The 23,353-nt window shown below is 39.4% G+C and overlaps 1 protein-coding gene across 1 annotated transcript in view; it reads right to left on the bottom strand.

Annotated features, from left to right (window-relative positions):
• Positions 1-23,353, bottom strand: part of FARP1 (FERM, ARH/RhoGEF and pleckstrin domain protein 1) — a 140,831-nt gene that overhangs the window by 68,534 nt on the left and 48,944 nt on the right. The window contains exons 10-14 of the mRNA XM_037046063.1: positions 21,454-21,529; positions 19,758-20,004; positions 6,179-6,366; positions 4,725-4,814; positions 3,019-3,152 (exon numbers count right to left, since the gene is read on the bottom strand). Of these exons, the coding sequence (XP_036901958.1) occupies positions 3,019-3,152; positions 4,725-4,814; positions 6,179-6,366; positions 19,758-20,004; positions 21,454-21,529 (735 nt within the window). The remainder of the gene's footprint in view (positions 1-3,018; positions 3,153-4,724; positions 4,815-6,178; positions 6,367-19,757; positions 20,005-21,453; positions 21,530-23,353) is intronic.

Genomic DNA, 23,353 nt, shown 5'->3' with positions numbered 1-23,353 from the left:
TGGTTGGTTGCTTAGTTTGTTTTTATTTTTTAGATTCAGTTATTGGTAGTTGTGAGTTTATTGTCTTTTTATGTTCATAATTTTGATCTTCTTTTTCTTTTCTTTTTTTAAAGATTTTATTTATTTATTCTTAGAGGGGAAGGGAAGGAGAGGGAGAGAAATATCAATGTGTGGATGCCTCTCCTGCGTCCCCTTCTGGGAACTGGCCTGCAACCCAGTCAGTCATTGAACTGCAGTTGTTTGGTTCGCAGGCCCATGCTCAGTCCACTGAGCTAAACCAGCCAGGGCTGATCTTTTTCTTAAATAAGTCCCTTGAATATTTCATGTGAAAATGGCTTGGTGATGATGAATTCCTTTAGCCTTACCTTGTCTGGGAAGCACTTTATCTGCCCTTGCATTCTAAATGATAGCTTTGCTAGATAGAGTAATCTTGGGTATAGATCCTTGCTTTTCATGACTTCGAATACTTCTTGCCAGCCCCTTCTTGCCCGCTAAGTTTCTTTTGAGAAATCAGCTGACAGTCTTATGGGAACTCCTTTGTAGGTAACTCTCCATTTTTCTCTTGCTGCTTTTAAGATATTCTCTTTATCTTTAACCTTTTGCATTTTAATTATGACATGTCTTAGTGTGGTTCTCTTTGGGTCCAACTTGATTGAGATTCTGTGCTTCCTGGGCTTGTATATCTATTTCCTTTGCCAAATTAGGGAAGTTTTCTTGAATTATTTTTCAAATTGATTTCCAATTTCTTGCTCTTTCTCTTCTCCTTCTGGCACCCCTATGATGTGAATATTGGACCTCTTAAAGTTGTTCCAGAGGCTGCTTATATTTATCTTCATTTTTTGTATTCTTTTTTTCTTTTTGTTGTTCTGTATGGTTGTTTTTTGCTTCTTTATGTTCCAAAACATTGATTTGATTCTCAGTTTCATCCAGTCTACTGTTGTTTCCCTGTAACTAGTTCTTTATTTGATTTAGTGAATCCTTTGTTCCTGACTTGATCTTTTTTATGGTGCTGAGGTCCTCACTAAGTTCCTTGAGCATCCTTATAAACAGTGTTTTGAACTCTGCATCTGATAGATTGCTTATCTCCATTTCATTTAGCTCCTTTTTTAGAGTTTTGATCTGTTCTTTCATTTGGGCCATGCCTCCTCATTTTGGCAGCCTCCCCACATTTGTTTCTATGTATTAGGTAGAGCTGCTTTGACTGTGTCTTGGTAGTGTGGCCTAATGGAGTAGGTGTCATGTAGGGTCCAGTGGCACAGCCCCTTATCACCCAAGCTGGGTACTCAAGGTGAGTACGTTGTGTGGGCTGAGTGCACCCTCTTCTTGTAGTTGAGATTGTTGTTGGCAGATGAATGGGAGGGATTTGCCCAGGCCAGTAAATTGCCAGGATTGGCTGTGACCACTTACCACAAACCTCCGCCCTCCGTGGAGGATCAGCTATGCAGGGGCGGGGTGGTGGTGCTCTGACATGGTCTATAGCTGTCCACTGGTTGCACTGGCCCTGGGGTTTCCTAGGTGGTACAGACCAAGGTCAGCTCCCACCTGTGTTTTCCCTGGGGCCACCCTGCCTGAGTTATATAGCAATCTGAGATGGCTGCTACTTGTGCCGAGCTTAGAGATTCCCAGGTGAAGACTAGCTGTGAATCTAGTCTGGCCTCTGCTGGTGCTGGGCCTGGGGCTCACTGAGGCCAGCTGTTGCTTGTTTGGTAGGATTTAGAAAGTTGTGAAGCATGAATTAAGACCTGCCATTCATATGGAAAAGCAGCATGGGTAGTCAGTGAATTGGGTGGTACAGGGTGTCTGGCTCCAAAGCAGTGTTAACCTGGTTGATGGAGTCTCAAATATAGCATGAGCCTACTGCCTCCATATCTCTGTGTGACGAGATCTCAGAAAAGGAACAAAGGCCTCTGCTAAGCCCAATGCCAGACACTTAAGTCTCTCCCAGCATGTGTCTAGTGCCCTTCGAGCTGCCACTGGGGCTGCTGGAGCTCAGAGGGAGTGAGTCTGAGTAGGTGAATCTCGTGTGGGTTCTTTAAGTAGAATTGCTTAGGGATCCAGCAGTTTCTTCCACCAACTCAATCCCTGCTGGTTTTTGCAGCCAGAAGTTGTGGGGATTTATCTTCCTGCCACTGGAACCCTGGTCAGGAGAGCCTGGTGTGGGGCTGGGCCTGCTCACTCCTTATATATCCCCCCCTAGTTTTTATCAACCACATGTGGGTGAGAGACCAGCCTGTTCTGCATCTGCACCCCTCCTACCAGTCTGGATGGATGTGGTTTCTTTAATTCCGTACTTGTCAAACTTCCATTCAACCTGATTTCTGATGGTTCTGAGTGATGGCTGTTCTATATTTTAACCATATGTTTTAACTTTGATATGGTTGTGAGAAGAGGCAAGCCATGTCTACCTACACCGCCATGTTGACCAGAAGCTCAGATTTCTGCAGCTTTTAATCCTGCCATAAATGTCTTTGTCATATGTCATTTCACATATTAGAATATATCTTTAAGATAAACTCCTAGGAGTGGGATTCAAGATGAGAGTGTGTGTGAGGTGTTCACAGCACTCTGTATTTTACAAAGCACTTTTAAATACTGTGAAGTATAATACAGAAAATTCCATCATGAGACATACAGATACTTAACAAATGACTATAAAGCAAGCACCAGTGAAATCTTACCAACACCTTTCAAGTCTCTCATATACAGAGGGACTTACCTAACCCATATTGTCCTCTCAGAAGTAACTACTACATTTTGTAACATTCATTTAATTATCGTACAGAAACATGCATCTTGAAGAACTGTAACCAAAGAGAAAAAATTCAGGATGCGACCTAAATACATGTGCAATCTAACTGAACATCATTTTCAGGTTGTCTTATCTTAAGACAGTTTCTTGCTCTTATCTTTTCTCATGACTGCTGCTTATAAGGACCAACATAAAAATAACATTGGAAACAGAAAGAGGAGAAAGAAAAGTGCAGGTGAAATATAATTATTAAACATAACTGTACTCACCACAGGGCTAGTCGTTGCTCAATTTCCTTGAGAAAATTTGTATGAAATTTGTGCAAAGGTTCAAAATTTGGGAATATGATACTTTTCAATGTTTCAGGCATGGAGTCCTCTTTGCTCACTGTACTCTGAAACCACTGGGAATAAAAAGAGCACACCATTAGTTAGAAGCATAAAGATAAATGGTGAGTGTTTGCAATTCTTCAAAAGCCATGCAGCAGTCAATTGTTCCTGAGGACAAAGGGCTTTACTACTGGGTTTGTAGCATTTCCGGAGCATCAGGGGCTTTCAGGCCTCTCTCTTGTGGCTTCTTAAATCAGATAGGGTGAGAAGCACCTTTCTCTTTCTTACTGCTTCTTGAGATTGGTTACTAAAAAATTGCTGAAGTCAGAACAAATCTCTGAAATGAGCAGGTCCTTAAATCAGAGACCTGTTCCATTCTGGCCAAGTCACTGAGTAATCACTAGTTTATAGTACTGAATACTCCCTGGCTTAGTACTTTAGGAACTTCTATTTCTGCTCCTTTGTTAAAATGCTGAGCACAAAGGTGGCTGAACCAGAGATAAAGCTGCCACCTTCACACAATGCCAGTCATCCTGCTGAGGTAAGGCAGGGCTGGGTACTAGGATGTTTACTGAACATTTGCCCAAGGCCAGTCACCATACATGACATCCAGGAGGCACACAAACCTAATGATTTCACTGACCTCCAAAGGGCCAGTTCTTTCCCAGAAATCGGGAGTCATAAAGACTTCCACAATGCTTTAAATTTGTTTCCAAGGCTCAGCAGAGCTCATTTAAAGTAATTAAAGATAGTTGTTTGGCAGATTTTGCTGACATAGCTCAATTTATTATGAAAGATAAAAGGAGGCTTCTATTCCCTCTGAGCTCTTCTTTAGGCAAAAATAAGTACCAAATTTTTTGGACTGTAAGACACGCCAGACCATAAGACACACCTAGGTTTTAAAGGAGGAAAATAGGAAAAAATTTTTGAAGCAAAAATGTGGTAAAATATTTAATAACATAGCCCCCCCCCCTGCCCCACAGCAAGCCAGGAATGTGACATTTGGACTAAAAGACACACCCCCTTTCCTTCCAAACTGGGCGGGGGGGGGGGGGAATGCATCTTATAGGCCAAAAATATGGTAGCTATATTTGACAATGGGCAAAACAAAATGTTCAGCATTGGTGCACGCAGAGAGTAAAATGTTTCATTTTAATTTTTTGTAAGTTATGTTTTTTCTTTTTCTTAAGACTTTATTTTTATTTATTTTTAGAGGAAGGGGAAGGGAGAAAGGGAGGGAGAGAAACATTGATGTGTGGTTGCTTCTTGCATGTCCCCAACTGGGGACCTGGCCTGCAACCCAGGCATGTGCCCTGACTGGGAATCAAACCAGCAGCCCTTTGGTTCACAGGCCAGTGCTCAGTCCACTGAGCCACACCAGCCAGGGCTGTTTAGTTTTAATTTTATCCACTTTAGAAACATCCTGCCTCTACATTTAAAAAAATCACAATTATAAAAATTTTTATAGAGCACATTTCAAATTACATATACTATTACTACCTTAATTTCTATAAACCAGGACCAAATTCCTGTTAATTGAATTCAGAGAATCCAACTTTTAATTAGATCCAGCCTCTCTCCTAAAGCTGACTATTAGTTGAGATAAATTATGTAATTTAATGCTTTAGTGGAAATGTTACACATACTGAAGTGATGACTTCAAGATCCTTCAGATATGTCCTCTCAGTGGTGGATACTTCCTTAGCGATGAAGTACGCTTTGTCAGTTGGGAATCTCTGCAAAGTCCATAAAAAGAAATGAGACATAATTTTTGAGTATGAGTCTCTGAGAATATCTTGATTACGAGAAAATGGTACATCTTTTGTTAGCTGGTATCAAGTCTAATTGAACTCTTATTTATTCTTTTTTGTATGAGAGGTACTATGTATGAGAAGAGAATAAATTTCCATGATGAGAAAACAGTCTAGGAGAATTTCCTTCTAAGCAAATATTATCCTCAGTGAAAGTCCTCAAATGAGTATGTTAGCCACCACTGAGGACTATTCATTCAAAATTGGGTATCTGAAAATCTAATTCATTAGTAAAACATCAGAGTGATGCAGTCTTCAAGGAAATAAATGAAACAGAAATCATTAGCAGCCTTTGTCCCAGGTGCCGGGCTGGTGTTAGTGTTCAGGAAACAGAAGTCGCATCGTTTGTGGGACTACAAAGGGTGACTTACAGAAACAGATCAGAGTGGTGGTGATACCAGTGTGACTCAACTCTTTGGAGCCCATTGTTTAGGTGGGCAGACAGCACCGCTTTAGATCACGCCAGTTATTTTTATTTGTTTTTATTGATTTTAGAGAGAGAGAAAGGCAAAAGAGAGGGAGAGAGTGGGGAAGAACCATTGACTTGTTGTTCCATCTACTGATGCATTCATTAGTTGATTCTTCAATGTATCCTGTCCAGAGATCAAACCTGCAACCTTAGCATAGCAAGATGACACTCTAACCAATTGAGCTACCCAGTCAGGGCCTGTTTTCTCTTTAAACAATAGGTAAAAGGAAATCCTTTGGTGCTAGCTATCTTGCTTGCTTCCCAGAAGAGTCCACCCAATTCCACTTCTGGGGATATACAAGGAAGCACTGAAAACAGAGACTTGAATAGATACTTACACACCCATGTTCCTAGCAGCACTATTTGCAATATCCAAAAGGAGAAAGAACCCATGAATGGACAAACGAAATGTGGTATATCCATACCATGGAATATAATTCAACCTTAGAAACAAAGAAAACTGTGACACATGCTATAATGAATCTTGAGGATATTCTGCTGAGTGAAATAGACCAATTGGAAAGGGATAAGTAGTTTAGGATTCACTTACATGAGTTATCTAGAGCAGTCAAATTCACAGAGACAGAAAGTAGAATGGTGGTTTGCAGGGGCTGGGGTTGGGGGAAGGGAATAGAATTATTGTTTAATGGGTATGGAGTTACAAAGTTCTGGAAATAAATAGTGATGATGGTTATATGGCATAAATGTACTTAATGTCACTGAACTGTGACATTTAGAAGTGGCTAAATGGCAGATTTTATGTTATGTATATTACTACAATTAAAACAAAAGATAACATGCTGTACACGAGTCCTCACACCTTTCTGCGGCCCTCCTCCTCGTCATCAGTCCGTGGGCAGGGCTGGTCATTCAACAGTGGGCTGACCAATGGGGAGGCCTGCTTGGTGTCTGGGCTCAGGTTGGGAGACAAGATCAAGTTGGCGGGCACAGCTCCTCCCTGAGAGTTGACAGACAGCTCTGAAAGGTGAGGGCTACCAGTCAGGGAGCCTGTTTGGGGATGAGAAGTTAAAAAAAAAAGTAATTCTTCTAGGACCTGATTTCTGCTTACAATTTTCACCTTTTTAAATGTTTGGAATCTTGACAACTCTGTGGCAAATGATATGCTTCATTATTTTCTAGTTTTCCCCCCCTAAGTTGCAACTGCCTTAATAATAAAGATAATATGAATAATTCAATGGAGCCTCAGTTATGTGATTAGGCAGAGCACTCTGCTTAGAGAGTCATCTAACTACTGCCTTCTTTAGTTTCTAAGAATTACTTAAGAAAGACACAGTGTCTATATTACTGGGAAACATGGGAAATGACTAGAAAATAGAGCTATACTAATAGGGAACTAAATGACTGGTACACTGAAGACAGACTACATCTTGTAACAACATGACGCAGCTAAAGAAAGCTAAAGCAGCTAACTCCCCATTTGACAAAAAGCAGAAGCAAACTTGTTATACCTGGTGATGTCACTCCATGTTTCTCTCACTGTTTGGGACAGAAATACTAGCATCACATTTACATGCAAAGATGATCATTTAAAAATACAAAGCTGGAGGTCATTACATTACTCCAAGTTCCCTTTATGAGTCAAAAAGTGACAGGTAATTAATTATTCCTCTGAAAAGGATACCATATTAAATAACACAGAAATGTATAATTACCCATTATGAGTCAGCCAAAAGGAGATGATATGTACATGAAACTCTTTACCTACAGAATTTTGCAAATATCAATACATCAAACCATGGAAGCTAAACAGGATATTTCAAATATACCTCTAACCTAAGTGTTTTTACCTAATGTAGATTTACTAGAACTAATATCAGGGTAAACAAAGTTAAAGCAGCCTACAGTCCTGTCTGTTACCATTATAAGAAAAGACAATGTAAATATTTTCTCCATTTTCCAATACAGTTTTGGGTCATTGCTGCTCCGCACACTATCAAGGATCTTGGAGGAAAAGATGAAGTGCCATTTTCTTGACATCTATCCTCTCCCTCTAGATTGTCATGTCTGTTTTGAAATTATAAGATAGGGCAACCTAGAATAACATAGGGTAGTAAACTTGATCCCAGTATGAATGAACCATGAAGAAACCACCACCAGGCCCCACTCAGTCCCAGGTGGATTAGCTAGTTGTGTCATGAACACATGGGTGAAAAAGCTATCACACCCAGAAAAACAGTGGAAAGCATGCATCCTGCCCACTGATTATTGGTTAGTACAATGATTTTTGAAGAACAAGGTTAGAAAATGTGAGGAAAAGGCAGAGTCAAGAAGTCCACATCTAAAAATCCCTCCATTTAATTCCTGGCATTTAAATATACAATTACTAAAATGAAGTTCTGTTGTTAGACAAAGCCCCAGTTGCCCCACACACCACCAGCCCCAGTGAAATCCAGAGAAAAAAGCCAGAAATTGCTTCACAAATGTCAATTTTATTGACACTAGTGCACGACTGAATACAATAAATTCAGAAGAAATGAAACTCATGAAATAGAAATGGTGACAACAATTAGAACTGTGATTGTTTCAAGGTACTACACTATTCTCCTTTTTTAAAAAAATCACAAAAATGTTACTACTACAAATAAGAATTAGAAAAAACAAATTCTGGCAGTCTGGAGATCAAAACATTTCATGCCTTTGTGACTTGCTGTTTGAGAGTCCCCTTTTATGTGTCCACCATTATCTGATAAAATCTGGGAGCTTACCTTCAGCTCTCACACTGTGCATGAGACCAGGTGAGGCAGTTATAAGTGAGAATGTGTTGGGCCTTGATTTTGCAGGGACATGGAAGAGAAAAAGCATTCGCTCCATCATTTAAAGAGTTGAAGCCAAGAATAAAAAAGCAGTTAAAAGGCTAACTTGAAAGAGGAGTGGGGGGTTGGGGTGGGTAAACAGTACCAATTAACCCTGGATAACATCCAGCATCAGTAAAAAAACCAACTGCCACATAGTGAGGGAGAAAACAAGGGTGAACACCCTCAAGTACAACCACTTCTGCTCCCCGAAGGTCAAAAGCGGTTGCCCTTGTGCATTTCCCCAGGGACACTTCCATTTAGTAGACTGAGCAGGCAAAAAGAATGAGCAAACAGACTAGCTTTCCACTCTGACAAGAAGACAGGACCCATTTCAAAGAAGAGAGCCACCTAGAAGAATCCCTACTGGACCATATCAGAGACAGGATTCAGAAAATGGGACAGTAATATGAAAGTAAACTTCACAACAACCTGTGTTCCTATGTAGAGTAGGGGACTGCCCCATGTCAGGCACAGGTTGTTGGGTAAAAGCCTCATTCACTCATGTAGCTTAAAGATATATGTAACCATTGACTTTACATGTGCAATACACAGTGTTGGAGGATGAGCAAATCAGGGTGGCACATTTCTATTTCCAGAATGGCTACTTCAACTGGTTTGTTGGGGCTAAGGAAGGCCAGGCAATGGGTGTATTTAAATTGCTAGACCAAGCATCCTGTTCTAGAAATCTACCAGCAATTCTAAGGAAGGGAAAGGTCCAAAACTCTGAAGTTCGCATTTGCTCATTTGATCTGCATCCAGGGAGAAGAGCCCTGTTCTACCCTTGCAAGATAAACTACTCAAGGCTTTGAAAATGTATAGGCGACAGGGACCAAACAAAAACATTTAGCTCATTTACCATTCAGCAGTCAATGAAATAGGCTGACTAGGGTACTTAGTAGAATTTAGCAACTTAATGAGTAATTAAAATTCTCTTCTGAGTTTCAGTCAGCATGTGATAATGGTCTGTACAAACTGGTGCCCACATTGGGCCCGCCTTCAGGTAAGAGTGAAGAGCTGAGTCTTAAAAAAAAAGTCAGCATCTAAGGTGACAGTTACTAGAACTACATGTAATCAATTTTCACTGAAATAGTCCATCTTACAAAAAGAGCTAGACAAAATGAGGCTGCTTTACTTAGCCTGTTCAAATCTTTGCAGCCTGTGACCTGGTTTGAAGGCACATTATTGCTACTCAATGAACTTACTAATTTTATCCTGGGTATTGTCTCTTTTTGCCCCCTGTGACAAATTGAAACAAAAAAATTTCTTTTAGCAAGGGACTCTGGGTAAATAATTTGGGGGTCCTTTTGAGAAAGTACCTGGGTATTAAGGCAATAGATGAAAGAAGTTTGAAGAGAAGAGATTAGAAAAAGGTCAGTTATACCATGAAAGTCTGGAAGCTATCATTTTTTTTTTTTAATTATTTTTCCTATTTCCAGAAATTGCCTGGTATTTTTTTTTAGTCATTTACTTATATTTTCAATTAATAACTATTAAATCCTTCACCTCTTCCAGATGATTCCTCTCCTGCTCCATGTCCTCCTCCCTGTCATTCATCTGTATCAAGAGGATTGAGTTTAAGGCACCCCCTGCCTCTGCCATGGACTGGAAATACCTTCACTAATATTGCTCTCAAGGGAGGCATTTCTGCTAATCACTTTTTAAAATCTTTTTTAACTGTATACATTCTCATGGCACAAACAATTATGGAACTTCAAATTGCTATATTTATGGATTTCAACTTATCACCCACCCTAGACACAGGCTTAGCTTCTGTCTTTTTAATGCAAAACATATTAATAATTTTTCTTTCCTGACTTCTCTGGGGAAGGTGACTTTGCAGCATCCCCCAGCACTGTAGTATCTCCTGACCAGCTTTTCATCAGTGGCACATACACAGTGGGAACACAATCTATGATCAACAAGCCAAATACCTCCTGTCTATGTTCCTTTCTGAGATATGGCACAAGCTGCCCAGGAACTATGCACTGCCTCTGACTATATTAAAGGCTTAAGAGCAAATTCATACAAGTGTGGGAAAAGAGATTTTCTTGTACCTGTTCAGTATTTTAAATTGGGCAATAATTTGATACTCTTCATTTTTTAAAGTTGAGATGTGTTATTTTTCCTGTTAAGAAAACTAGAAAACATGACAATAATTTTAAAAATAGTAATCCACAGATTTGTTAAACAATATTTAAATATGTAAGAATGAGAATACTTAAGAAAATAAGAATATTGATCACTTTCTCAAGTCTTCTTTTCAAAATTTTAAAAAGTACTATTCTTTAAAAAAAATCAATGCTGCCCTGACTGGTGTGGCTCAGTGGGCTGGTCATCCTTCCACTAACTGAAAGGTCACTGGTTTGATTCTGGTTGGGGTGCATGCCTGGGTTGTAGGTCAGGTCCCTGGTTGGGGTGTGCAGGAGGCATGTGACTGATGTTTCTTTCCTTCTCTTCCTCTCTTCCCCTCTCTCTAAAAATACATACAATCTTTTTAAAAAAGAAAGATTAAAAAAGTATACTGATTATTCAATTTTTCCTCAAATAAATAACTTTATTTGGCATGCTTCTCTATTCTACACATCTATCATGATGTTTCCTGTTACTTGGTCCTAGAATACAGGAGATTTTTATCTCTACATACCCCGAACATGTTCCAAAGGCATATACAGGAAATACATTACAGGGGTAGGATTTCATCTTTTTTAAGTCTTTTTTAAAATTCATAGCCTCCCTCTAGAAGAAAATATAATGAATTCTCTGTGAAGATTGTCTGCATTTGAAAGCCATTTACCCCCCACCAAAAAAGTCAGAACTGTGTTGAGTAATGAATGGGTCATCTCTAGAACTGGTAGTTTCACTCTGATAACTTAACTGGGTCCCACCCCAATGGAATATGTGAAAAAAAAGCTGACAGTTTTATTGAAATTACAAGGTTCCACAAGAAAAACTAGATTATAGGATTACCCATCATAGTGGTGGTGTCCTCTTCCTGATAATTTAGGCTGTTGAAGGTAATGCATATACGCTTCTTAGACCAATTCCTTTAAGAAAAGTTTTACAAGCAGCTAAATATCAACTTTGCCATTCATCATCAAGCCATTCAGAAGTGCAATAGTGATGCCACTTGCAGAGAAATAAAGAGAAAAAATGCCACCAATGGAAAATGATAGTGAATGCACTAGCTTGTTCTGACTTATGGGGAAAGATAAAGGATAATTTCCTTTGTTTGAACATGGTGATGGCAGTGTTTGGGTTGGGGAACATGGTGCTTCATACAAATAAAAAATATCAACTTGCACTCAGGCCAAAGCTTCAGCCATCAGTGGGAAAGAACAGTTACAATTGACAGTCTTTACAGTAAGATACCTGTTAGGACAAGTAAAAGCCTCTTCAGTTTAGATTAACAAGAAACATTAATATCATGCGTACACTGTTACATGAGTTTGGCCTTCCATGCCTAAAGAATCAGCAGCCTGATTGTTATTAGAGAAGCTGGCAACCTTTCTAGTGGTGTAAATCCATGCTTTATTGAGATACTGCATGCTTAAGCCATGGAGAGAAGATGAAACCAGAGAACATCTGTGAGAGCTTACATTTTAGGTATGTATCACAACTAAAAACAGCTTATTGGCCATGCGTGTCCAAGTGGGACTGAGCTAGGTGAGGTCTTCTCTACACTAACTTCCACACCCCTCCAAAGCAAATACACAACTAAATTTTGTGATAGACATAAACTATGTAAAATTCTCCATTCCCCCATGAATAGATGTTCCCATTCAGAGTCCTTTGGTTAGTTGTCTGAGCTCCCCTATGTAAGCTATTGTCACAGATACTCTCTGTTTTCTTGGATGCTCTCCCCCAGCCACAGTGATTCTGCTCACTTGCAAAGACTGCCCTCCCCCGCTGCCCCTATGCACACAGTACAAAGTTTAGGCTTATTAGAAGATGGAATGAGAAAAGTGAAGTCTTCTATTCACTTTCTATTTCCCCACCCTTAGTGAAATATGGCACCACCCAGTGTTAAAGCTTGCTGTTCAGTGAATAGGATCACTGTATTCTGGAGGAAACAGGTATTCCAAGTACAAATTGGTATTTAGCATCGAAAAAAAAAAGACATCAGACAGTGCTCCAACAATGCAGGGAACAGAAGGTATACCATGCTTTGAGGATAAAGACAGAACATTGGGGGGAAAAAAGCTTTTTCCTCTTAGATAGGTACATGCTGACAAAACAGTGCATACAATGGAACAACTGAAAAATGCTGTCTTAAATTTATTAAACAAATGACAAAAATGAGAATGAAGTCCCCAGCCTTTTCTGTTTTAATTTGGTATATTAGAAATTTTTAATAAAATATTTTCTCTATGGTATTAACTATACACACAGAGAGAACAGAAGAAAATTGGATTAATAATACAGGTCAAGCTTGTGAGATTTGGTTAGTTAGGTTTTCATGGCAACTTTCCAGGCAGAAAGTGGGGAGTATAAGGGATTGAATTCATTGGCCATTTAGGTGCATATGAGAGGGCAGCAGGTGTGTGTTCTTCACCAGGGAAAACCTATCATCTTTGGTCTTTCTATACACCACTGTAGGCAGAGTGACAAATGACTTGAGTCTTATAAAGGAATTTGAGGCCCAGAAAAAAATAACGGCTATTGTTAGCCCAGTTTTATGACCCAGAAAACCCATCCATGAGTAATGACAGGCCTATCACCACACCACTGCAGGCTCCAAAATGACACTTCTATTGTTTCCTGGTTGAAGGTCAGTTTATAACAAAGCAGGAGCATGGCCTCCACATCCCCAGTACCTCCTCCGCCTCTAATTCAAAAGTAGAGTTAATCATTTTTCCATGCTTTTTACCATACACATACACCTCGTTCCTTCCTTCCTTAATACCCTTGGTTTGTGTTCCATTTTGCAGTGATTTCTACTCTTCAATACTCTGAAATCATCAGCCCTGGCCCCAGTAGCAAGCTCAGGTATCTTCAGTACCATTTCTATGACTACATTAATAGCATTAGTCTTGCTTGTATCCCATGCCAACAGTTGATTTTTAATTCTCCCTGCTTTCAGATATAAAGACACGTTCGAATAACCTGATCTGGAACCCACATGAAGAGGCAAATGAGCTACCTTCCACTAGAAGTTATAACCATATGCCAAGGGCTAAGATCCAGCTGCAGGCACTTTTTCCAGGCTAAGCTGTGAAGCCTGCATCATTCAGTTGATCCACTGAAATGATCCTAAACAAATCAGAGTCTGTTCCATTTGTAAAGCTTCCAGGAAATATTCTAATATTTTAATTTTTCCCTAGCTTCCACCAGGGTGTTTAATTGCTTTCACTGGAAAAGAAAAAAAGTTCCTCATGCTAGAAGTTTCATCTATGATTTTTGAAGCTATCTGCTATTTTATGAAGAACTTTCTTTTCAAAGTAAGACTCTATCCACCTTCTTCCAAATGTCTGTAGGGCATACAAATTAGCATTTGCAACTTTTCTTCATAGGGAAAGTACTTGAAAATGTCTAGGTTACAACCCAAGAAAACAGTAAGTAGCCCTTTTCTATTGTGCATCTAAAGAGGTGGCAACCAGGTGGCAACTTTTAATCTTTGATGCCAGCAACACTGGGGCAAATCATCATGGATTTTTTCATTATTATCACTTTTTTAAAAATAAAAAGAGCACTGCTACATTAAGTGACATGCTTATTTTGATCTAAAAGTCATGGCTTAATTTTAAATATCAGCAACTAGTATTAGAGGTATGTACAAATGTATACTAGAGTCTGTTTCCCTTTATTAACTTTCACTCAACTAAACAGAAACAGATGAAATTAAACTAACAAGGAAAAAGCAGCACCAGTAAATTCTTTAATGTTGCCAGAGTAAAATTGTTTAATCACTTACTGCTGGTAGAAGTTCATATACTTGTACCTTCCCTCCTATCTGATCATATAGATTTGGCAATGTGGCTGAATGTCAACATCATCTTAGGGCTACGTGCAATGGATTATTTTGAAATGTTCACTTCTTTCAGGTTCAGATAGACTTACTCTACTGCACAGAAACACTTTTTAAATTTGATTTATAAAATTTGCAGAAATAAAACAGACTCATCTTATGAAACTAGAGGTAGGCCATCCTTAGGGTAACTAAGCTCATTACTATCAGTAGCAGAATATTTATGTACTGCAAAGGAGAAATCTAGCAAAAAGAGCCCTTCTTGGGAAGGCAACTCTGAAATCTCTTTAAATTCTTACTAATAAGAATAAGGACCTATATAAAAAAGAGTGATTGGGATAGAAGCAACTTAAACCTAAGGATGAAGGTTTTTCTTTCTTTTTTAAAAAAAGTTTATTTATTTATCTTTAGAGGGGAAGGGAAGGAGAGAGGGAGAGAAATATCAGTGTATGGTTGCCTCTTGTGCATTCCCTGCTGGGACTGGTGTGCAACCTAGGAATGTACCCTGACTGGGAATCAAACCAAGATCCTTTGGTTCACAGGCTCATGCTCAATCCACTGAGCTATACCAGCTAGGGCTATGAAGGTTTTTCTTAATCCTCTTAATTTAAGGCTGGGCCTAGCAGTAACTCACATTTACTCACTAAAGGCTATAACTGCACCAAACCTATTCTGTGTTGAAGTATGATAAAACAATTTAAGTGGAAAAAGCTGATTAAAAGCATGTGAACATTGATTATAGATATAAAAGAGAAAGCTGTATGTACATTCCCAATATTTTTAATACAATTTAAAATGACAGTTTTATATTTTAATCTTTTCTTCTTTTAGAAACTGCTTTGCAACAGAATCAAAATGAATCTAGAGCTAATAATGCAAGCTGAGTTTCTGATTCAACTGAGGACAAACTGGATTTTGTATATTTGGTGGAAATTTCATGAGACTCATGCTGTATTTTAGTTTTGCAGGCATAGCTTATTTTAGCATTACTTGGCTTGAATCTTCACAGAAGTTCTAGAGATTAAAATTGGAATTTATTCACATTTTAAGTGCAGGCCACACAGCATAGTTTGGTGAGATAAATCTATGAGAAATTTCCAAATATGAATTACATATTTGGGTAAGAATCTGGCCTACAGACTTTAAGTGAATGCCTAATAAAATATTATCAATGGCATACACATTACTGTTCAAAGAGTTGGAGCAATTCATTTTAAGTTCTGGAACTCGTTAAATGTATTTCTTCATGCTAAGACAATGTCTTGCACTTTTATTTTGCCTTGAACAAGCAGCAACAAAATCAACCACAAAAGGGTCTACAATTTATGTATTTTGAAATACTATCTAATCAATTATATTAATGCAGGGAGGCCCTGGAGTAGCCCTGAGTGGCTTGAAGATTTATTTCTATATATGGTTTGTCTTCCATTCAAGGCCTTACAATATCATTTCAGAGTAGCTATTAAGTGAAGACCTGGGTACTCTGTTGATTTAGGAGATTTCTATACTAGCTATTGTCTTAGAAAAATTCACTGATGAGTCTTAGAAACCCCTTTAAAAATCTGAAAGAATTCACAGGTCTCTGATCTCTGTTGTCTATTCTTCATCCCAACACCCCTCAACTCCATCTTCCTGTACTCTTATGTCAACTTTATGCACATGCATGTCCTCTTTATGCCACATAGTGAGATTGTGGGGGCCAGGTAAAGACCTGGGGACCAGAGTCGCAAAAAAGGCAGGGGGCATGGAAGGTGGGATGCTGGAGTCTGTTGGCTTTTCTTGATCAACACACAGAGAAAGACTATATCACCTCAGAGATCTGGCTCAACCAGGCTCAGAGAATGCTTACATTTACTCTCCCACCAATGCTTGGAATCTATTAGTGCAGGGCAAACCCTTCCAGAGGCAATTAGTGAGTATTCTCAGCACTTATGGGTATGTGGCTTTTGAAGAAACCACACCCTTTTCCTTTTAAGCATCATTAATCACACTGGGATTGTTGATTTCAAAATATTGGCCAAGAGGCAAAAATCGAGTTGCTTGGCTGGTACCAAACCAAAACGAAAAACTATAAGCAACACTGAAAGTAGGAAATCTATTCAGTATAGAACTGAGTACTCCACCATTGATCAACTGTTTTTAAAACACTTCAGATAAAAATCACTTCTTTAAGAAAAAGCAGGAGGTGGAGAGCACTGTCGGGGGCGGGCAGGGCAGGGAATATAAAACAGAAAACTGTAGTTGAATAAGAATTAAATTTAAAAAAATAAAGGATGCCACAAACTCTGAAAAAAAAAAGAAAAAGAAAAAGGAAAACAAATTATTGGAGCCTGTTTGGCTTTGGAGGTTTACATTTGATGATTTGCATCATATGCTGGGTAAGTTAATACCTATCACTCATTTACATTTCATTATCGGGCTGCTTTATAATTAGACGTAAAAAGATAACTCATTTGAGCAAATCACCTTCAAAAATAAACTACAGGGTTGCAAATGTGAGTCTGCTTAACTCACATTTAACTAGATTTTAATATAGTAAATTGATATCTTTTTCTAAGTCCAAAACAGAATACGCAGAAACATGTTATAACTGCAAAACCCTCATGATATAAAAAGCAATAGTTCTTTCTACCCAGTATAAACTATAATTACTTAAATCTACATGATTACTGGTCTGAACATTATTTTAATTACTAATCCATACAAGATTTTCAAAAATTAAAATATTGACTCAGAAAGGTCCTATTGCATCAAGATGTCACAAAAAGTGAAAAGCTAAAGTCTAGAGACAGGGTCTAGTTTGAACTTTGTCACACTAGTTGTGTGACTAGGTGATGTCTTTTAACTTCATCTGAACAAGGTTTCTCATCCAGAAAATGAAGGTGATCTCTAAGGTCCCTTCTAGTTTTAAAATTCTGTGACTCTGTTACATATATAAATCTAAAGCAAGACATATATAAATTACCTTAATGAACACCTTTCAAACTATTGATTTGATTCATGAATCCTGCACTGAATCAAATGATTATGAAGATACAACAAAAATTTGTTTACAAATGGATTAAGTTCTCAGAATCATTAAAACAAACTTCTTGACATGCATATGGACCAGTAATCACTTGTGAACCACAAGGTCAGTCAATACTGTTATCCATGATATGCTGCTGCCAAATTTTACTCAGTTTCCCAAACAAGTTCAGTTCTTCCTCTGTGAGAGTTATGTGATGAGTTTAGTAAGGCCACTGGTGTGGTAGCACACCAGGGACATAACCTTCTTATAACTCTTTCAATAATTTTGTAGTTACTAGGATGTAAATATTTGATTCTACAATTCACCTTTATATAAAAGTATCAAAGACTGAAAAGTACCAAATAACAAGCACGAAAAAAATTTTCATGTGTAATGCTTTTCTTACTCTGAAAACACACCCAAAATTCAGCTAATATATTAAATATATTTCACTGGTTCTAGAAGGCAATTGTGTCTGGCTGAGAAGTGACCCTTAGCTACTTAGCAGAACCATCTGGAGGCCCAAGTGGTACCCCAGTCTAATTAGATCAAAATTTCTAGGGTCAAGGTCTAGGCATTACCAATTTTAAAATATGACACTAAGTCTGAGAAATAATGAAAATTAAAACCAGGCTCTCTTCTATCTAAAATACAGGAATGCTGGGTAAAAGGCACTGGCACAGGTGGGCAAGATTTAAAAGGAAGCCAGACTTCTCACTACTCACACTTTCTTCCTGAACAGAGAAACATCAAAAGTCACTTCCCAAGAAAAGGCACCAAGAAATGATCCTTCTCTGTACTTTGCACAACTGAGAGGCAGACATTTTGTTTGTTAACCTGCTAGTGACAAATACCTACTGCAATACTTATTTTCTCTTGCATCATCACTAAACAGCATTTCTGATTCACCAAGGGATTCTGACAGCCAGAGTTATAGCTTCTCAAAAAAGAACAATTTGATCCACCAATGCAAATCCAAACCAAATCAGCATTCCCATGTAAATTACAGTTCATGAAAATTTGACAACCTTTATATCATTTTGTTTGAAGTCAGGAAATATGAAATAACTCCAAATTCTTCTGATTAAAATATTCATTACTCTTGACTAAGATTTCACCAACATAATCTAAACTAGAAATCAACTTACCACATTTGGCCTTGAATTTTGTTAATTCCTCACTTTATGAGGCACAGAAAAGCAGCCCTCCTTTTAGAGAAGGGGGAAAAGTAAAACCAACACCTTTCTGGATCTCAATGACACTTCAGTCAAAACATTCCAAAAATAGGCTGTGATGTGCACAGAAAATTAAACATATACAGAAAATTTCCACATAAATATAATACACTATAGGCACAACCAGATTCCTAATGAAGGATTTCAACTAGAAAGATCAACAAGCTCCTGATAACTTGTCATTATGACTTACTTTTTATCTTGACAACCTTTTTTGAAGTTTTCTTTTTTTGAAAGAGTTTAGAAGTCAGGCATGCCCTATCCAAATAAGTACCTGTCTAAAACTTCCTCTAACAAATGTTTATTAAAAATTAATAAGTCATTAGAATAGGTATTCTCCACTGAAGCCCTAGCCTCATGATTTCAGGTTCCTGACTCTTGAAGACATGCCTTCTAGTTTCCTCATTCATCTTCCTCTTGTTCCTCACTCACATGCAGGCTATGCAAGGACTTACTACTTCTCAGCATGGGAGGGCAACTGAGCACTGCTGCATTACCAAACATGAGGGCATGGCTTGAAGAGTTTACTATTTCAGAATCTGAATCACTGGATTCAGTCCCACTGCTGGTGGAGCCATCGGTTGTTTGCAGGGGTGCCGGCTGGTCCACCATGCCACAGGCATACCCTGTCTGCATGATGAGGACCTTTGAGGTGGGACCCAGGATAGATGTCCCATTAGCCAGCATTCTACTTTCTAAATCAGCCAGACTGGCCAATTCTCCCTCTTTATGGCCATCAAACCTATCCATTGCCTCTGGGATTGATGCTACCTGGCTAAGGATGAGTGGATCTGTCTCTGACTTATTATATCTACAGGGAAGATTTTGTAAGCATGGCCTTTGGAAGATGGGAGAACAGTTTTCATGAGGACCCTGACTCTGGAGAGTATTTTCTCCCATCCTTCTCTCTGTAAGGTCATGTCTGTTTTTGGAAACATAGCCTTGAGACCAAATCCTGTCCCAACTGATATTTGGACTTGAATTTCTGCTGCTGGGAGACAATGCTGTGGCCAGTGGACAGTGAATGCCTGAGCCCCTGAACATCTCATCTATCAGAGAGCTATATCTTGGGAGTCTGGGGCTCCCACTCAAATCAAAGGTGATGTCCACTGAATCATCATCAAGCAATTCTCTGGAAGGAGGCCAGGAAGACTTCACAGAGTGAGGGGATGCCCTGTGCCTAGTTTCTATTCGCCTTTCATCCACAGAGAGCAGATAAACACCACTGGTCAAATCACCCTCATAATTGTCATTTGTTTGGGACTGTGACTGGGACATTTGTTCCCTGAGAAGATCGTATTCACTATCTATATCACTGCAGTCAATGAAAGGAATAGAAGTGCTGCTGCCTCTAGCAGCCCTGGATGCTGGACCTGTTGGCTGCTGGGGCTGAGGTTTATTCTGCTGGGTCCTATCCGTAATGACCTCCTCCTCTTCCTCTGTTGTTGCCTTCATGCCTCCACCAGCCTTCTTGTTACCCACTGGGCTCTTCTGCAGAGCAGGGCTTTGGCATGACCCATACTCAGTGGTGGAAACTTCCAGTTCCTTTCTTTGCTGGCAGCTCTGGCCATCTGGGGATTCAACACCTTCTCCGAGTATAAGGCTGGCTCTCTGCTGACCCTGGGTGGGGTGGGGGCAAGAAAAAGATGAAGGAATGGGAGAGAAAAGGCAGGTTGTTACACCAGAGTTGGGAAAAACAAACAAACAAACAAACAAACAAAAAACAAGACATCAGAGTCTACTTTATTAACTCCTCTTTAAGCTTTGAGCAGCTGTAAGTATCACCAAATAAAGGCTGCCTCCACAGTACTAGGACAGAGCACTCTGACAAGAAGCAGGCACTCCTGAGTGTGTTTGGTCAGTATCCAGAAAGCTCTTTCAGGATATAGAAACTGACAATGCAGGGTCCCCAGCAATACACGTTAAGCAGTGTCTCTGCTTTCTAGGACCCATAGTCTCATACTGGGTTTCCAAAGTGTCTTTGGAATGAGTCCCCATAGGTCACAGGCTTCCTGAGGAAGCATGAACAGGAGCAGAAAATAACACTTCATGGACCCCAGAAGGCAAGTTGACAAGTATTTCAGACAGATGACAAAAAACCTTCTTTGTTTATACTTCTAAGACTAGAAGGAACAAGCCCTGGCTGGTGTAACTCAGTGGATTGAGCACGGGCCTGTGAACCAGACAATCGCGGTTCGATTCCCAGTCAGGGCACATTCCTGGGTTGCAGGCCATTTCCCGGCAGGGGCCAGTTCCCAGCAGGGGATGCACAAGAAGCAACCATACATTGATGTTTCTCTTCCTCGCTCCTTCCCTTCCCCTCTAAAGATAAATAAATAAAATAAAATTTAAAATAAAAAGAATTACGTGCTCTGAAGTCCATGTAGGGTAATTGTCCTTAAAAAAAAAAAAAGACTAGAAGGAACAGATTAGGGGGTCTTTTTGGATTCACACAGTGAAATCTCCTTCAGGTTCTTTCTCAACAATGTTCTTATTCTCTTGTAGAGAAAACCCTGAAAACCTATCCAGAGACCAACTCCAGGGAAAATGATCTCTTGCCACCCTGAGAGCAAGATTGATAATGTCTCTTGATACAACTATGGTCATTGCCCTGTAACACAAGCCCTGGGAGCTCACCACCCAGTCCATTGCCAGAGAAAGGTTCTGACCTTGGCACCAAAGGGGAGTTACACCCATCAACTGCAAAGCAGGTCCCGATTTCTTCATAGAAGTATATGCATTAACTGGAGGATGGGCTCTGCCCTCCTGGCTTTCATGGAAGGTTCCACCCCTCAGCTGAGTAAAGGCCAACAGAGCAAACTTCGCCATAGCAAAAGCAATGGGAGGGAGAATAGGAAGTCAGCTGAAAAGGACACGCTCCAGCGCCACTGAGCCCAGGATGGGGGTATACAATGCACAGAGCATGTATCTGCTCAAAGTCAGGGTGCACAACTGGACTCTCTGCGAAACACCCCCAAGGGTAAAGGGTGGAAAACTTGAAAGCATGCTATGAAATACAGAACTCAGCAGAGGAAGTCACTGCTGTAGCAGTGTATCACCAGTACTGACTTGTTTTGGCACTTCTGAATTTGGTTCTGTAGGCTGCACTGCAAGGCTCCGGATGGAATGAATCTTGCTGTGTTTCCTTGGGGAAAACACATAACACAGCTAAAGTTAGGTGAGTTGTATTTTTTTCCTCAATGAAAAAATATCAGCATTAGACGCTTCCTAAAAAATGAAGGTGCCCAAAACAGCTTTTATAAATGTTCCCTGGAAACAGACCCAGTCACCTTTCCCACAATTCTTGCAGGTTCCAGGATTACTTAAACCTTGAAAAAGTTCTCAGCAATCCCCTGTTCCCATTTGAGGGGCATAGCCAGTTAGGAGCACTGGAGCAATGGACCACTGTCTAGTTATAGGAAAAGTCACTGGGAGGAAGAAGTTAGGGGGCCCCATATACACTCTAAATTGCTAGCTATGGTCTAATGAAATCAATTTGTGCTTTTGGGGTAATTATTTTCTAGATCAGTTTAACAAGTTAACTCTTTCACAGTATTAAGGTCAGAGGAGAAGACCAGCCCTGTGAATGAATTTACAGACTCAACAGTAGAAGAAACTGGCTTTAATGCCACTAACTCCTCTCTCATAATTCCCCTTCCTTAGTCTGTCTCTCTCCTCTCCAGTGAGCAAACATTAGAAACTTCTCAGGTATGCAAATAGTGTGAAACTGTATAAACATTAAATTCCAATGTACAGCCAAAATTTCATCAAAATATTCCAAATTAATACTCAAAAGCTCTGCAACATCCACAGTCTGAATCAGAGAACAAACTGGACCACTTCTATGATCTTCAAAAGATTAATCACGGATTATCCAAGGAAATTACGGGGCTTGTATCAAGGTAAGCATGCAAATAACCTTCTGAACATTACATTTTTGGGTACATGGAGGGAGAAACAACCCCAGACCTGCATCAGGAGAAATACACAAGGATGATCACAAGCAGCAGGTTTGTTGCAGCAAAAGCAAAATACCAAACAACTGGATGCTTACCAATAGGAAATCATAAATATAATGTAATACTCTGATACTAAAAATACTTGAAATAGATCTCAAAATCAGGGAAGGATTTCAAAAGCAAGATGCAGAATTATAGATAGTTTGATATGACTTATACAAATAAAAGCACACATTCTACATAGTCTTTTTGGGTGCATTAAGATGTGTAACAGAGTAAAATGAATTAGCCAGTAGTTACCTCTGGGGAGGGGAGAAGGGAAATATGAAGACTGCTGGTAAGAAGGCCATATCGCTAACAATAGCTACAGATAAAAGAAGAAAAAGAACTCCAGAAGCACATGTTAAAATGTTAATTCTAAGTAGTAAGAATATGGGTGTTTGCTGTATTCTATATACCTTATTGTAAGTTTTAAGTGTATTAAAATGAAAAAAGAAGATTTAAAAACACTTGCACTAAACAGTCCTTGGAGCACCATCACTCACCCCTTTACCCTTGCATCTTAGTCCCTCTGGGTTCTCTGCTCCTCCCCTTCTGGGAGGCAGCGCAAGGCTTAAGGGCAGTGGGCTGCAGAGCCAGCCTCCAAAGGCTGCTCACCAGCTTGGAGACCTGGGCTGGTTACTCAACTTCTTTGAGCTGTAGTGTCTACATCTTTAAAAATAGAATAAGACAGCACGGGCCTCACAGTATTGGTATGGAGACTATGAGTTAATATAGTAAAGAGCTTGGAATACTGCCCAGTATATCATATGAGCAATAAACATTTGCTAACAACAGCAGTATTAAATCCAGTTTCTTCTCCTCCAAACTTTATTTAATTGAAAAGTTTATAAAAATACATTCAATACAAACCCCCAAATATTTAAGGACTAACCAGTGAGTAAGTTTTATAGCACTGTATCTCCACTGTAATTTCCTGTTCCTTTTCCCTCCCTGCCTTCTGCTGGTTC

The sequence above is a fragment of the Sturnira hondurensis genome, unplaced genomic scaffold (genome assembly GCF_014824575.4).
Source record: "Sturnira hondurensis isolate 20B ecotype Veracruz unplaced genomic scaffold, ASM1482457v3 Scaffold0004821, whole genome shotgun sequence".
NCBI lineage: Eukaryota > Metazoa > Chordata > Mammalia > Chiroptera > Phyllostomidae > Sturnira > Sturnira hondurensis.
Note: the sequence above shows the minus strand (reverse complement) of the source record. Positions and strands in the feature narration are given on the sequence as shown.